General features: G+C 43.6%; 1 protein-coding gene across 1 annotated transcript in view; it reads left to right on the top strand.

Moving 5' to 3' along the window:
- LOC138103877 (atrial natriuretic peptide receptor 2-like) overlaps nucleotides 1–13,660 on the top strand; it is a 41,960-nt gene that overhangs the window by 23,782 nt on the left and 4,518 nt on the right. The window contains exons 14-19 of the mRNA XM_069002487.1: nucleotides 336–388; nucleotides 1,342–1,427; nucleotides 2,361–2,474; nucleotides 3,337–3,430; nucleotides 10,437–10,524; nucleotides 11,287–11,426. Of these exons, the coding sequence (XP_068858588.1) occupies nucleotides 336–388; nucleotides 1,342–1,427; nucleotides 2,361–2,474; nucleotides 3,337–3,430; nucleotides 10,437–10,524; nucleotides 11,287–11,426 (575 nt within the window). The remainder of the gene's footprint in view (nucleotides 1–335; nucleotides 389–1,341; nucleotides 1,428–2,360; nucleotides 2,475–3,336; nucleotides 3,431–10,436; nucleotides 10,525–11,286; nucleotides 11,427–13,660) is intronic.

Here is a 13,660-nt window from a genome sequence, read left to right as displayed (position 1 = left end):
ATCAGACCTCTATGTTTAACTGGTAGGAATCATGTATATAAACCTGTACATATCACCTCTGGATTCCATTAATTCTTACAGAGGAAATTGCTTTGCATCAACCTCAAACATCTCTGGGACTGATAACCATGAGAGAGCGATGCTATGAAACTTTCAGTAACAGATCTTTGAAAACACAAAGTTGTAATAAGTAGCAGCACCATTGCCATCCTTCCTGTTGGGATACTGGGATTTCAGACATAGAATGGGGAAGAATAAGAAATCATAAAAAGAAGAAATCACTGACTCAATTAACTGTTATTGCATTAAGATTTTGCTTCAATTTTATTCTGCAGTTATGCCATCATTTTACTAGAAATTGCCACAAGAAGTGACCCTATGGCAGTAAGTAAAGACAAATTATCTTTGGAATTTGCATGACAGCTTTGATTCTGTTTCTGTTGAAGACACAAACCAAACTTTGAGTTACTGCACCTTTGAGTTACTTTTTGAGCATGCATTTTCCTCATGATTTTATGGATGCCAGTTCAGTTCCCATGGAACATGCAATCAGGGTTTCCTCATAAATCTACCAGTTTTCCCTTTCAGAGCTTTGAAGAAGAGCATATGATAAAAAAATGTAGCTCTAAACCTGCCTTTTGATTAGTTTTGTGAGGTTTAAGGGCTAGGTGGATGCAGGGAGAATGTATGTAATAGCATCTTCCTCTTGCTCCTGCTTCTTCCTTTTCCTGCCATTTACACGCCCTTTTAGTGGAATCTTGCAGTAATAAGAATTACCTAGAAAAGCAAATTAACTGCTCTCCATAAGGAAAATGTCCATTTTGCATGTGTCTTTTGATCAGTGCTAAATGGCAAACACAAGAATGCACCTTGAAATTGAAAACAGATGGTCTGGATATGTAACCATGTTCTCTCTGAAATAATTTGCTTAAGAAAAATTGTAACAATGAAGACTTGAAACTGCTATTTTTCCAGTTCTGATAGTTTGTGATAATAGACTAATGTAGTCCTTTTGGTTTCTTAAAGGTTTCCCAATATCTTGCCAGGTATTCATTTGTTTCAAACGTTTTTTATGTCATATAAACACTGAGATTAAAGCCTGTCAGCCATTAAAAAGCTTTTAGACAAAGTGACCCAGTTTTGACTGGGTTATATGGTTTTTTATCCTTTTTTTCCCCTTGTGCTCTTATGTAAAAAAAGCTGACTTAGAAGTGATAGGGAAGATATTATAAAAGTGATGATGATAATAGTAGTATATTTTCAGTGACTGGGATGAGAACCATAACACTTGTTTCAACATTGTTTAATCCCTTTTTCTCTAGAAAGATGTCATGCATTCAGCTGAATATTCTTGGTGCACACCTTTGGCAGAATTAATTTCAGGAAAGACTGAGAATTCTTGCCCATGTCCGACAGATTATATAGAGGTGAGTAAAATACAATATTGTGTACAAAAGTCCTTTATTGAAGTGAATTTACAACATGTCATAGCAGTTTTATGGCAATGTTACCTTTGATAAATATAAATAACCCAGAAATCAAGAAGTACAAGTACCTCAAACAACGCAAAATGAAATTATTTAATATCCTTAATAAAAACCTGTCATTGTGACAATGAAAGATTCAGTTGTCCCTTCAAGTTGCCAGTGTAATACATTATGTTTTTAATATTCAATCATTGATTTTTGTGCAATTTCATTTTATTATAGAGTGTTGAATTTCATACATATTTTATGTTAGTAATATCTAGCTTACTGACAGAGGGCTTTCAAATAACGAAGTCTGTCTCAGGCAAATTATGAGTTTGGTTTGATTCTTATGCAACAAGTCTTTGTCTTAGTAGCCTCAATAAAGTACACCCCCTCCCAGTTTAATTAAATCAGAACAAGATTGGGTCATCCTTATTTCAGTTTCAGTGCAATATAATTCAGCTTTGCTGGTTTGTAACAACATAAATGTAAAAAACTTCTCATTAGTAGCACTGGATTTTAATCAGAAATTAACATTCCTAAGGGGTACTTCAGCTCTTAATCTTTTGTGAATTTGTGTAAAGACAAGTCCTCTGAAAAGAGTATGTGACTCCAGCAGTGTAACACTGTTTTACAGCCCAAGACAAGAGCTTAAGCAGTGTTCAGCAGAAGGAACATATATCTTACTATGATTTCCCACAGCAGCATTATCATGAGCTAATATCCTTCATTCAGCAAAAGCCTGTATAACTCCAGAGACTTCAGTACAGCTGCAGAGAGAGCTTCACATAGCCAGCTGGCACCAAGAAAACAGTAGTATTAACTTAAAATACTGCTTGTGCTTGGAATAGTAAAAGGCTGTGTGCTTTTCTCACTCTTTCCCTTCTGCAGTTAATTGAAAGGTGCAGAAAAAACAATCCATCCCAAAGGCCTACATTTGAACAAGTCAAGAAAATGTTGTACAAGATGAATCCTGTTAGCCCTGTTGACATGATGATGACTCTGGTAAATTTAGCTTTTTAATCCAATTCAATCTGCTCACTCTCAATAACTTTCACCTCTATCCTGCAGAGGTTTTTTTGATCTTATGCCCCTTGTTTGGTGAGAAAATCCACAGTTATTTGTTCTGCTTTGTTGGGGCTGATTGTAGCTGCAGCTCTGCTTGAAACCCAGCTTTCCTTCTCATTCAATTTTTTAACTGTTTCAACTTCTTTGGGGTTGAACTTTTTTTTTTTGTCAATCAAATGTCATTTGCAAACTATTTTCCCCTTTCCTGTGGCTCAGTGGTCTTACAGTACCATGGATATAGAATCCCTGCATACTACCATGTTTATAAATACCATGTTTACAAATATACCATGTTTACAAATAATTTTGAGCAGAGTGTCTCAAGCCTATCATCAGAGAAACAAGATTCCTGCCTCCACACACTATTGCCTCACACAGAGAAAGGATGCAAAAAGTAAAGCATAGACCAGCACAGCAAGATAGTTTATGAAAGAGCATTGTGAGCTTTTGCTAAAAGATTGAGATTTAGATGCCTTTTGTTATGGAAAGATTTTGATCCATGTCTGTAGCTTGCTCTCTGCATTGTATTTGGCCCCTAACGTTTGCATGAAATTTGAAAAGCCTGAAATTGCCTTCTACCATTTTACATGTACGCAACAACCTCAAATCTAGATTTATAAATTTACCTAAGGAGAAATCTGATCTTTGGATTCTGTAAAAAAGTGTTAGATGTTTTAGACCTATGCCCTTTTTTATCTCTGAATGTTTTCAAAACAGAATCATTCAAATTCTTAAATCCTATCCAGCTAAGCATCTATTTCAGTAAAAAGATGATTTTAGAAAATTCTCTGTTATTTAGATGGAGAAATATAACAAACATCTGGAGATATTGGTTTCTGAGAGGACACAGGATTTAATGCATGAAAAACAGAAGACTGATCGTCTGTTATATAGTAAGTTATAAAGAGAAAAATAGTGGATATTCTTCTCAATAATAATTTTATTTCAGCTGTCTAACTACAAACAAGAACCCTTTGATAAGTGATTATTTGATAGGTAACCTGTAGCTAGCAAAGAATGAGTACACTTTTTTCGTGCAAAGATGGAAAGATAGTTAGCTATGTTCTATATTTCCCCCTTAGAAATTAGTACACTGTCCTGGGTTGCAGTGTATTCTATTCCCATCCTCATGAGCTGTTGAGATCAGGTGGGGCAGTGTTTCCTTACCTCCTCCCCCCAGACTATCTTGCTGTTAATGGCCCATCATTGTCCTGCTGCATGACTCAGAGATAACTCCCTCCGGACTATCTTCTGTTAACGAGCCTCATCAACACTTGGCCTCATGACTCATTACCCCATTGTGAGATGCTCCACCCAGAGGGAGGAACCAAGCATCCCATCGTGGATATAATCTGGGACTCTGAACACCAGAGACAACCCTTTCCACTGGATTTCCAGAGGACAGGAGCTACACAGTCACCACTGGACTTTCTGAGGCAGAGCAGACCCCTTTACTGCAGGATCACTGCTTCAGAGGACTGCAGCCACCATTCTACCAGACTGCTACCACCACCCTGCCTAACAGGGACTCAGGTTGTATCTTGACTCTGTCAGTTTGAACCAGTGTTTTCTTACACTTTTTTTCCTTTTCTTTAATTTCCATTAAATTGTTATTCTGACTTGGTGCCTCCCAATGGTTTGTTTTCAAACTAGTACATATTTTGGCGCCCAAGGTGAGGCTGGCTCTGAGAAAAAGTCAGAATTACAATTTTGTATGAACAGAAATGTATTCACCATGGTGCTCAGCTTGTCTACATGGGTACTGTATCTTGCTCTCTATATTTTTCCTCACATGGGGAACTACCTGCCTCTTGTGTTACTCCTGTTAAAACCAGGGAATGGTATGAGAATTGCTTTATTGGTTTATTATGTCTATAGCATAATAACCTGCAAGGCAATGAATACCATTTGGAATATATACTCAATTTTGTTTGGCTGTCCTATGTCTGGGATCTCTTCAACAATCGCACCCAGCCCCTGGTGGGAGGAGTAGAGAGTGGTTTCTTCCAGCCTTTCAGGCCAGGCACAGCAGTTTCTGAAAATATTGAGTTCCCTCTGGATGTTAAGGATGGTATAATCTTCTTGTCAGTTCTATTCTCTTTTTTCTCTATGGCCTGCATTGTGTACACCATGCTTAGAAACAGAACACTACTTAGTGTGGTGCAACGTCTGCTTGAGGAGGAGGTAAAAAGGAGCAAAGCAGCAAATACCATGTCTACACAGACTGCCACACAGAAAGGAACCAAAAGGAAAGGAACCAAAAACAAAGCAACCATGTCCATCTCTACACAGACTGACACAGAGAAGAAAGAAACCAAACACAAAGCAACAGTGTCCATCTCTACACAGACTGTCAGAGGAGAAAGGAACCAAATACAAAACAACAGCATCCATGTCTACGCAGACTGACTCAGAGGAGAAAGGAACCAAAAGCACTGTCAGCGTCCCCATGCAAGCCATCACTGAACCAGAACAGCCCAAACCGATTGCAGTTGCCCCCGTCCAGAAGAAGAAATCAAAAAGCAAATCAGTCCGCATAGTGACTGACGAGGATGCAGCAGGACCTTCGCACCCAGCAGAAGAGGCAGAGCCAGAGATCATCACTCGGTCACTATCCCTGGGTGAGCTGCGTGACCTGCGGAGGGAATTCACCTGCCAGACGAATGAGTCCATCCTGACCTGGCTGCTCCGCATTTGGGACACTGCCGCCAATGACACCATTCTGGACGGAAGTGAGGCCAGGCAGCTGGGATCTCTGTCCCGGGATGTGGTCATTGACCAGGGGATTGGGAGAACCCAAGAAACTCTCAGCCTCTGGCGGCGACTGCTTACAAGTGTAAGGGACAGGTACCTTTGTAAAGACCCTCCAGGTGCACCAAGGGAAATGGAGCACAATGGAACAATGTATCCGGTGCCTGAGGGAATTGGCTGTGCTGGAGATCATTTTCTCAGAAGACGAGAGATTTCCTAAGAGCCCAGATGGTGTCCAGTGCACGTCACAGATGTGGTTGAGGTTCGCACACCTTGGACCAGAGATATACTACCTGGCAACGCTGCAATAGAGGGAAGGGGAGGACAGGGTGGGCGTCTTGGTGAACAAGCTGAGGATTTACGAGGACACCGCCACAGCCCCGTTTCGCACCCATGTCTCATCCGTGGAAACAAGTCTTTCGGATGAGCAAGTCTGGAGCTTGATTGAAGAAGGCCATCAGAAATTGAAAAAGGAACTTAAGGAAGAGATTTACCAGATCTCACCAGGGTACGTGAACTAAAAAGAGGGACAACTACCACAAGAAGTGCATCTAGAGTCAACGCCACTCCGGTCTCTCGCACACAGAACTCCAGACGGTATAGGAATGATAGTATGACCGATCCTCTTGAAGGGACCTCAGGAACGTATTCACCGGAAGGGAGCAACATGCAACATGACCAGGAATAGAGAGGCCCTGCCTCTAGCCAGGTAGAGGAAAGGGATAATCGGGTCTTTTGGACTGTGTGGGTCTGATGGCGTGGCACATCTGACCCACAAAAATACATGGCTTTGGTTGACATTGGCGCTCAATGTACTCTGATGCCATCAAGGTATGTGGGAGCAGAACTCATTTTTATTTCTGGGGTGACAGGAGGATCCCAGCAGCTGCCTGTACTGGAAGCTGAAGTGAGTTTAACTGGGAATGAGTGGCAGAAACACCCCATCGTGACTGGCTCGGAGGCCCCGTGCATTCTCGGCATAGACTATCTCAGAAATGGATATTTCAAGGACCCAAAAGGACATTGTTGGGATTTTGGGATAGCTGCTGTGGAGACAGAAGATATCAGACAACTGAGTACATTGTCTGGCCTCTCAGATGACCCCTCTGCCACGGGACTGCTAAGAGTTGCAGAACAACAGGTGCCAATCGCCACAGCAACAGTGCACCGTCAGCAATACAACACTGACAGAGACTCTGTGGTTCCTGTCCATGAGGTGATTCGTAAACTGGAGAGCCAAGGGGTGGTCAGCAAGGCCCATTCACCTTTCAACAGCCCTATATGGCCAGTGCGTAAGTCCAGCAGAGAATGGAGACTGACAGTGGATTACCGTGGCCTGAATGAGGTCACACCACCATTGAGCGCTGCTGTGCCAGACATGTTGGAACTTCAGTATGAGCTGGAGTCCAAAGCAGCAAAGTGATACTCCACTATTGACATTGCAATGCCTTCTTCTCCACTCCTTTGGCAGCAGAATGCAGGCCCCAGTTTGCTTTCACCTGGAAGGGTGTGCAATACACCTGGAAATTATTGCCCCAGGGGTGGAAGTACAGTCCCACCATTTGCCACAGACTGATCCAGACTGCACTGGAAAAGGGTGAGGCTCCAGAACATCTGCAATACATCGACGACATCATCGTGTGGGGAAACACAGCAAAGGAAGTGTTTGAGAAAGGAGAGAAAATCATCCAGATTCTCCTGGAAGCTGGCTTTGCCATCAAAAGGAGCAAAGTCAAGGGACCTACCCGAGAGATCCAGTTCCTGGGAGTAAAGTGGCAAGATGGACGACGTCAGATTCCCACCGAGATCATCAATAAGATCCCTGCAATGTCTCCACCGACCAGTAAGAAAGAAACACAAGCTTTCCTAGGTGCCATAGGTTTTTGGAGGATGCACATTCCTGAGTACAGCCAGATCGTGAGCCCTCTTTAACTGGTTACCCGCAAGAAGAACGATTTCCACTGTGGCCCTGAACAGCAGCAAGCCTTCGCCCAGATGAAGCAGGAAATCGCTCATGCGGTAGCCCTTGGCCCAGTCAGGACAGGACCAGAGGTGAAGAACGTGCTCTACTCTGCAGCCGGGAACAATGGCCTGTCCTGGAGCCTCTGGCAGAAGGTGCCTGGTGAGACTCGGGGCCGACGACTGGGATTCTGGAGCCAAAGCTACAGAGGATCTGAAGCCAACTACACTCCCACAGAGAAGGAAATCTTGGCCACCTATGAAGGAGTCCAAGCTGCCTCAGAAGTAATTGGCACTGAAGCACAGTTGCTTCTGGCACCCTGACTACCGGTGCTGGGTTGGATGTTCAAGGGAAAGGTTCCTTCCACGCATCACGCCACCGACACCACATGGAGCAAATGGATTGCTCTCATCACACAGCGTGCCCGTATTGGAAACCCGAATCGCCCTGGGATTCTGGAAATTATAACAAACTGGCCTGAAGGTGAGATTTTTGGATTATCTTCTGAAGAAGAGGAAGAGCAAGTGACTCGTGCTGAGGAAGCCCCACCATATAATGAGCTACCGGAGACTGAAAGATGTTATGCCCTCTTCACTGATGGTTCCTGCCGAATTGTAGGCACTAACCGGAAGTGGAAAGCTGCAGTATGGAGCCCCACACGACAAATTGCACAAGCTACCGAGGGACAAGGTGGATCGAGTCAGGTTGCAGAGCTTAAAGCCATCCAGCTGGCTTTGGATATTGCTGAACGAGAGAAGTGGCCGAGGCTCTATCTCTACACCGACTCGTGGATGGTAGCTAATGCTCTGTGGGGATGGCTGGTTCGATGGAGAAAAGCCAACTGGCAGCGCAGAGGGAAATCCATCTGGGCCACTGAGATTTGGCAGGACATCGCCGCCCGAGTAGAGAAGCTGACCGTGAAGGTTCGACACGTGGATGCGCACGTACCCAAGAGTCGGGCTAATGAAAAACATCGCAACAACGAGCAGGTGGACTGAGCTGCCAAGGTGAAAGTATCACAGGTGGATCTGGACTGGCAGCACAAGGGAGAATTATTCCTATCTCGTTGGGCCCATGATGCCTCTGGTCATCAGGGGAGAGTTGCAACATACCGATGGGCCCATGACCGAGGGGTGGACCTTACCATGGACAGCATTTCACAGGTCATCCACAGCTGTGAGACCTGTGCTGCAATCAAACAGGCCAAGCGGGTGAAGCCTCTGTGGTACGGTGGACCATGGTCAAAGTACAGGTATGGGGAAGCCTGGCAAGTTGATTACATCACCCTTCCCCAAACCTGCCAAGGCAAGCGCTACGTGTTGACCATGGTTGAAGCAACCACTGGATGGCTGGAGACCTACCCTGTGCCTCATGCTACAGCCCGGAACACCATCTTGGGCCTGGAAAAGCAAGTCCTGTGGAGACATGGCACTCCTGACAGGATCGAGTCAGACAACGGGACTCATTGTAAGAACAGCCTCATCAACACCTGGGCCAGAGAACACGGTATCGAATGGATATATCATATTCCTTATCATGCACCAGCTGCCGGAAAAGTTGAACGCTGCAATGGACTACTTAAAACAACCTAAAGGCACTTGGTGGGGGGACCTTCAAAACTTGGGAAGTGAACTTAGCAAAGGCCACCTGGATGGTCAATACCCGGGGGTCCATCAATCAAGCTGGTCCTGCCGAGTCTGAACCCTTGCACACAGTGGATGGAGATAGAGTCCCTGTGGTACACCTGAGAGGTATTTTAGGAAAGACTGTTTGGATTAATCCCATCTCAGGCAAAGACAAACCCATCCATGGGATTGTCTTTGCTCAAGGACCTGGTTGCACTTGGTGGGTAATGCAGAAAGATGGGGAAACCCGTTGTGTACCACAAGGAGACCTAATCTTAGGTGAGAACGGTGCGTAGGGTTTCATTGTATATATATATATGTATGTGTGTTTAGAGTTTAAGAAGGTATTGATTTGGGATGATGTAGATACTAATAGAATAAGGGGTGGATAATGTCCTGGGTTGCAGTGTATTCTATTCCCATCCTCATGAGCTGTTGAAATCAGGTGGGGCAGTGTTTCCTTACCTCCTCCCCCCAGACTATCTTGCTGTTAATGGCCCATCATTGTCCTGCTGCATGACTCAGAGATAACTCCCTCCGGACTATCTTCTGTTAACGAGCCTAATCAACACTTGGCCTCATGACTCATTACCCCATTGTGAGATGCTCCACCCAGAGGGAGGAACCAAGCATCCCATCGTGGATATAATCTGGGACTCTGAACACCAGAGACAACCCTTTCCACTGGATTTCCAGAGGACAGGAGCTACACAGTCACCACTGGACTTTCTGAGGCAGAGCAGACCCCTTTACTGCAGGATCACTGCTTCAGAGGACTGCAGCCACCATTCTACCAGACTGCTACCACCACCCTGCCTAACAGGGACTCAGGTTGTATCTTGACCCTGTCAGTTTGAACCAGTGTTTTCTTATACTTTTTTTTTCCTTTTCTTTAATTTCCATTAAATTGTTATTCTGACTTGGTGCTTCCCACTGGTTTGTTTTCAAACTAGTACATACACTCATCTGAGAGCTATGACCCCAAAATCCATAGTGCTCTGACTTTGAATCCATGTGGCAGGCCTTTTGCATAATTATAAATGTTATGGAATTTTAGTTGGTTACTTTTAAAGGCAGTGTACATTCCAAAATTCAGTAAGAAAAAAGGCATAAAGGGATCAGAATAGCATATAAGAGAGGGAAAAAAAGGGATGTGAATGTGCAAGATAGGGGGAAAAAAGGTGATTAAAAAAAACCAGAGAGGAGATAGTAAACAAACTTAACACAGGTAGAAAGCACTAGCAACGAGCTGATAAAGAAAGAATTAGTAAAAGCCCAGCTCACGCTATTAGAATCTAACCTTACTCTTTCTTGGAATGTATAGATATTGATTTGTTTGAACTAAAAGTTATGGGCCATGTGAAAAATCTGGATGTGTTATCAGTGAGATTTATTGTGATTCTCACATTACAGCAGAGCAGATTTTGATGCCAAAGTGTGTTTTCACCTTCATAATATTTTGCATTTATGAACATATTTTTGTGCCTTTAAACAAACATATTATATTTAATGTGTTCTTTAATCCACGTAAAAAGATTAATAATGCTCTACTTTCTACAACAGGTATGTTGCCGAAACAAGTAGCAGATGATCTCAGGCAGGGAAAACATGCACAAGCTCAAAGTTATTCAAGTGCCACCATCTTCTTCAGGTAAATAAAAATGAAAGATAGGACTAGAACTGTCTCCTACAGAAGAAACTTCTAGGCTTTTAATGGAGGTGAAGCTCCTAACCAAGTACAGAATTTCTATCTAAACTGCCACCTGTTGTAACAGGTGGCTCTGCAAAAGAGTGTCTTTCAAAATTCTCACACCTCCCTATTTTTCATTATAATTACTTAAATAAAAAATGGCATTACTCTGGAGCTCTAACAAATAGCAGCACATCCCTTTACATGTGTTACACATGCATGAATGTATGTTTCATAAGATAGGTCTAAGTAAAAAATCCACTATTTATCCTGTGTAAAGAAAATTTTTCTATCCTTAGAGTCCACATGGATTTACAGTCCTAATTTTTTTATGCGTGCAGGAAGAAACATATAAATGGCATGCCTTCACTTGTCATAAATGCACAGATATCAAGTTACCTTTTTTTCATTTGAAAAACCAAAACATGACCCAAAATAGAAGACTGCTTAGTCTGTTACAGATTAAACTCTACCTGTAAAAATGCTTTACTGCTCTGGTAAGCAAAAAGACTCAGGTCAATCTGTCCTTTTAAATGGAAGAAGTCTTTTTTCAATTCAAATAAATGAAGACAAAACTATCCAACAAGAATCTTAGTGAAAGAATTATTGAAAAGAGAAGGTTGATGTAATTGCATTGAGAAGTTTTTACTGTGTGTTTAAGATTACTAATCAGCAATGACTATGACAGTGGATGAATATGCTCTTTCTGTTGTGTTTTAACAGTGACATTGTTGGCTTCACTGAGCTGTCCAGCAGCAGCACACCATACCAAGTGGTAGATCTCTTGAACAAGCTTTATACCACTTTTGATGAGATCATAGATAACTATGATGTCTATAAGGTGGAGACAATAGGAGATGCCTGTAAGTTCCTTAAGCTGTGGGCAGTGATGGGGCGTGGGGCATCAGGATAGTGACTCTCTGATGATAAGGAAGAACAGCTGAAGGAGGTTTGGAAAGCTTCTTACCACTGGCAAGGCCACATAAAACAATTAGGAGATGAGTCCTACCAGAGCCCTAGCAAACTCCAGGAACATTTTCCTGCATACCTTTAATCATTTGTATGATTGATGAGTGTTGTAAATGAAACAAATTAATTGAGTAAAATACCACTGCTTTTTGTTTGGCTCCTATGACTAGTAAGGTCTGACTTTAAGTCTTGGCAGCATATTAATCCCAGTTGGCAACTTCTGTATCACACGAACACAACTAAAAAATTTACTCTTTACATGGGATCATAGATGCCATACCCTAAGTTTTATAATCTGTCTTTTTTGCAAAGGCCATAACAATCTTCTTTCTCCTAATACACTGTAGGGGCTTGAGTGCCTCTTCTCTTTGAGTTTACAGGAAAATGGCTTTATATTTGCTACCATGGGAATCTGCTGGGGATTGCTTACCATTAAAATTGAGTTCCATAAAACCTAAGGTAATCTAACAGGGCTTTTGGATGAGACAGACAGAAGTCCTATAAGAGATGTGGAAGAAAAGCCCCACTATTTTTTCTCTGTGGAACTGTTGAACACATTCCTGAGCATAAAAGTCCTGAACAAATGCACCCCTAAAAGACCTGTTTCTTGCTCTACACAGCAATAGAGTCAAAGAATCACAGAATATCCTGAGTTGGAAGGGATCAACAAGGATCATTGAGTCCAACTCCTGACCCTGCACAGGACCATCCCCAAGAGTCACACCATGTGCCTGAGAGCATTGTCCAAACACTTCTTGAACTGTCAGGCTGGTGCTGTGGCCACTTCCCTGGGGAGCTGTTCCAGTGCCCAATCACCCTCTGAGTGAAGAACCATTTCCTGACATCCAACCTAAACCTCCCCTGACACAGCTTCAGGCTGTTCCCTTGGGTCCTGTCACTGTCACCACAGAGGAGAGATCAGTGCCTGCCCCTCCTCTTCCCCTCACAAGGAAGTTGTAACTGCAGTGAGGTCTCCCCTCAGTCTCTTCTTCCCCTGGCTGAACAGACCAAGTGACCTCAGCCACTCCTCACACGGCTTCCCCTCAAGGCCCTTCCCCATCCTCGTGCCCTCCTTTGGACACTCTCTAACAGCTCCATGGCTTTTCTGTGTTGTGGCACCCAGACCTGCCCCCAGCACTCGAGGTGAGGCTGCCCCAGTGCAGAGCAGAGCGGGACAATCCCCTCCCTTGCCCGGCTGGTGATGCTGTGCCTGATGCACCCCAGGACATGGGTGGCTCTCCTGGCTGCCAGGGTACTGCTGGCTCATGTTCAACTTGCCATCAACCAGGACCCCCAGACCCCCTTCCAGAGGGCTGCTCTCCAGTGTCTTGTTCCCCAGTCTGTCTGCACATCCTGGGTTGCCCCATCCCAGGAGCAGAATCTAACACTTCCTTTTCTTAAACATCATGAAGTTGGTGATTGCCCAACCCTCTAATTTACCAAGGTCTCTTAGCAGGGCCTCTCTGCTTGTGAGGCAATTTAGTAGCATTAGCAGACTTGCTTAGTATCCCTTCCAGTCCTGTGTCCAAGCCATTTATGAAGATGCTGAAGAGCACAGGGCTGAGGATGGAGCTCTGTGGAACCCCCCTAGTGACAGGTCACCAGTCTGGTGTCACCCCATTCACTGTAACCCTTTGTGCCCAACCTGTGAGTCAGTTGTTCACCCACATGTGATGCATTTATCCAGCCGTGTGCTGGACAGTTTGTCCAGAAGAATCCTGTGTGGGCCAGTATTGAAAGCTTTACTGAAATCCAAAAAGATTACATCAGCTGACTTCCCTTGATTAGCTGGGTGGGTTATCCTGTCATAAAAGGAAATCAGATTTGACAATCAGGACTTTTCATTCATGAAGCCATTCTGGCTGTGACCATTGACCATATTGTCCTTCAGGTATTTTTCATTACCTCCCAGAAAAATCTTTTCCATAATTCTACTGGGCACTGAAGTGAGACCGACAGGCCTGTAGTGTGCAGGGTTGTCCCTCTTGCCATTCTTGAAAATTTGGACAATATTTGCCAGGTTCCCATAGACCGGAACCTCTCCAGATTTCTATGACCATTCAAAAAGCATTTTCAGAGGTCTTGCAATGACTTCACCAGTTCTTTGAGTACTATGGGATGAATCCCC

Source organism: Aphelocoma coerulescens (assembly GCF_041296385.1).
Source record: "Aphelocoma coerulescens isolate FSJ_1873_10779 chromosome Z unlocalized genomic scaffold, UR_Acoe_1.0 ChrZ, whole genome shotgun sequence".
Classification (NCBI taxonomy): domain Eukaryota; kingdom Metazoa; phylum Chordata; class Aves; order Passeriformes; family Corvidae; genus Aphelocoma; species Aphelocoma coerulescens.
Note: the sequence above shows the minus strand (reverse complement) of the source record. Positions and strands in the feature narration are given on the sequence as shown.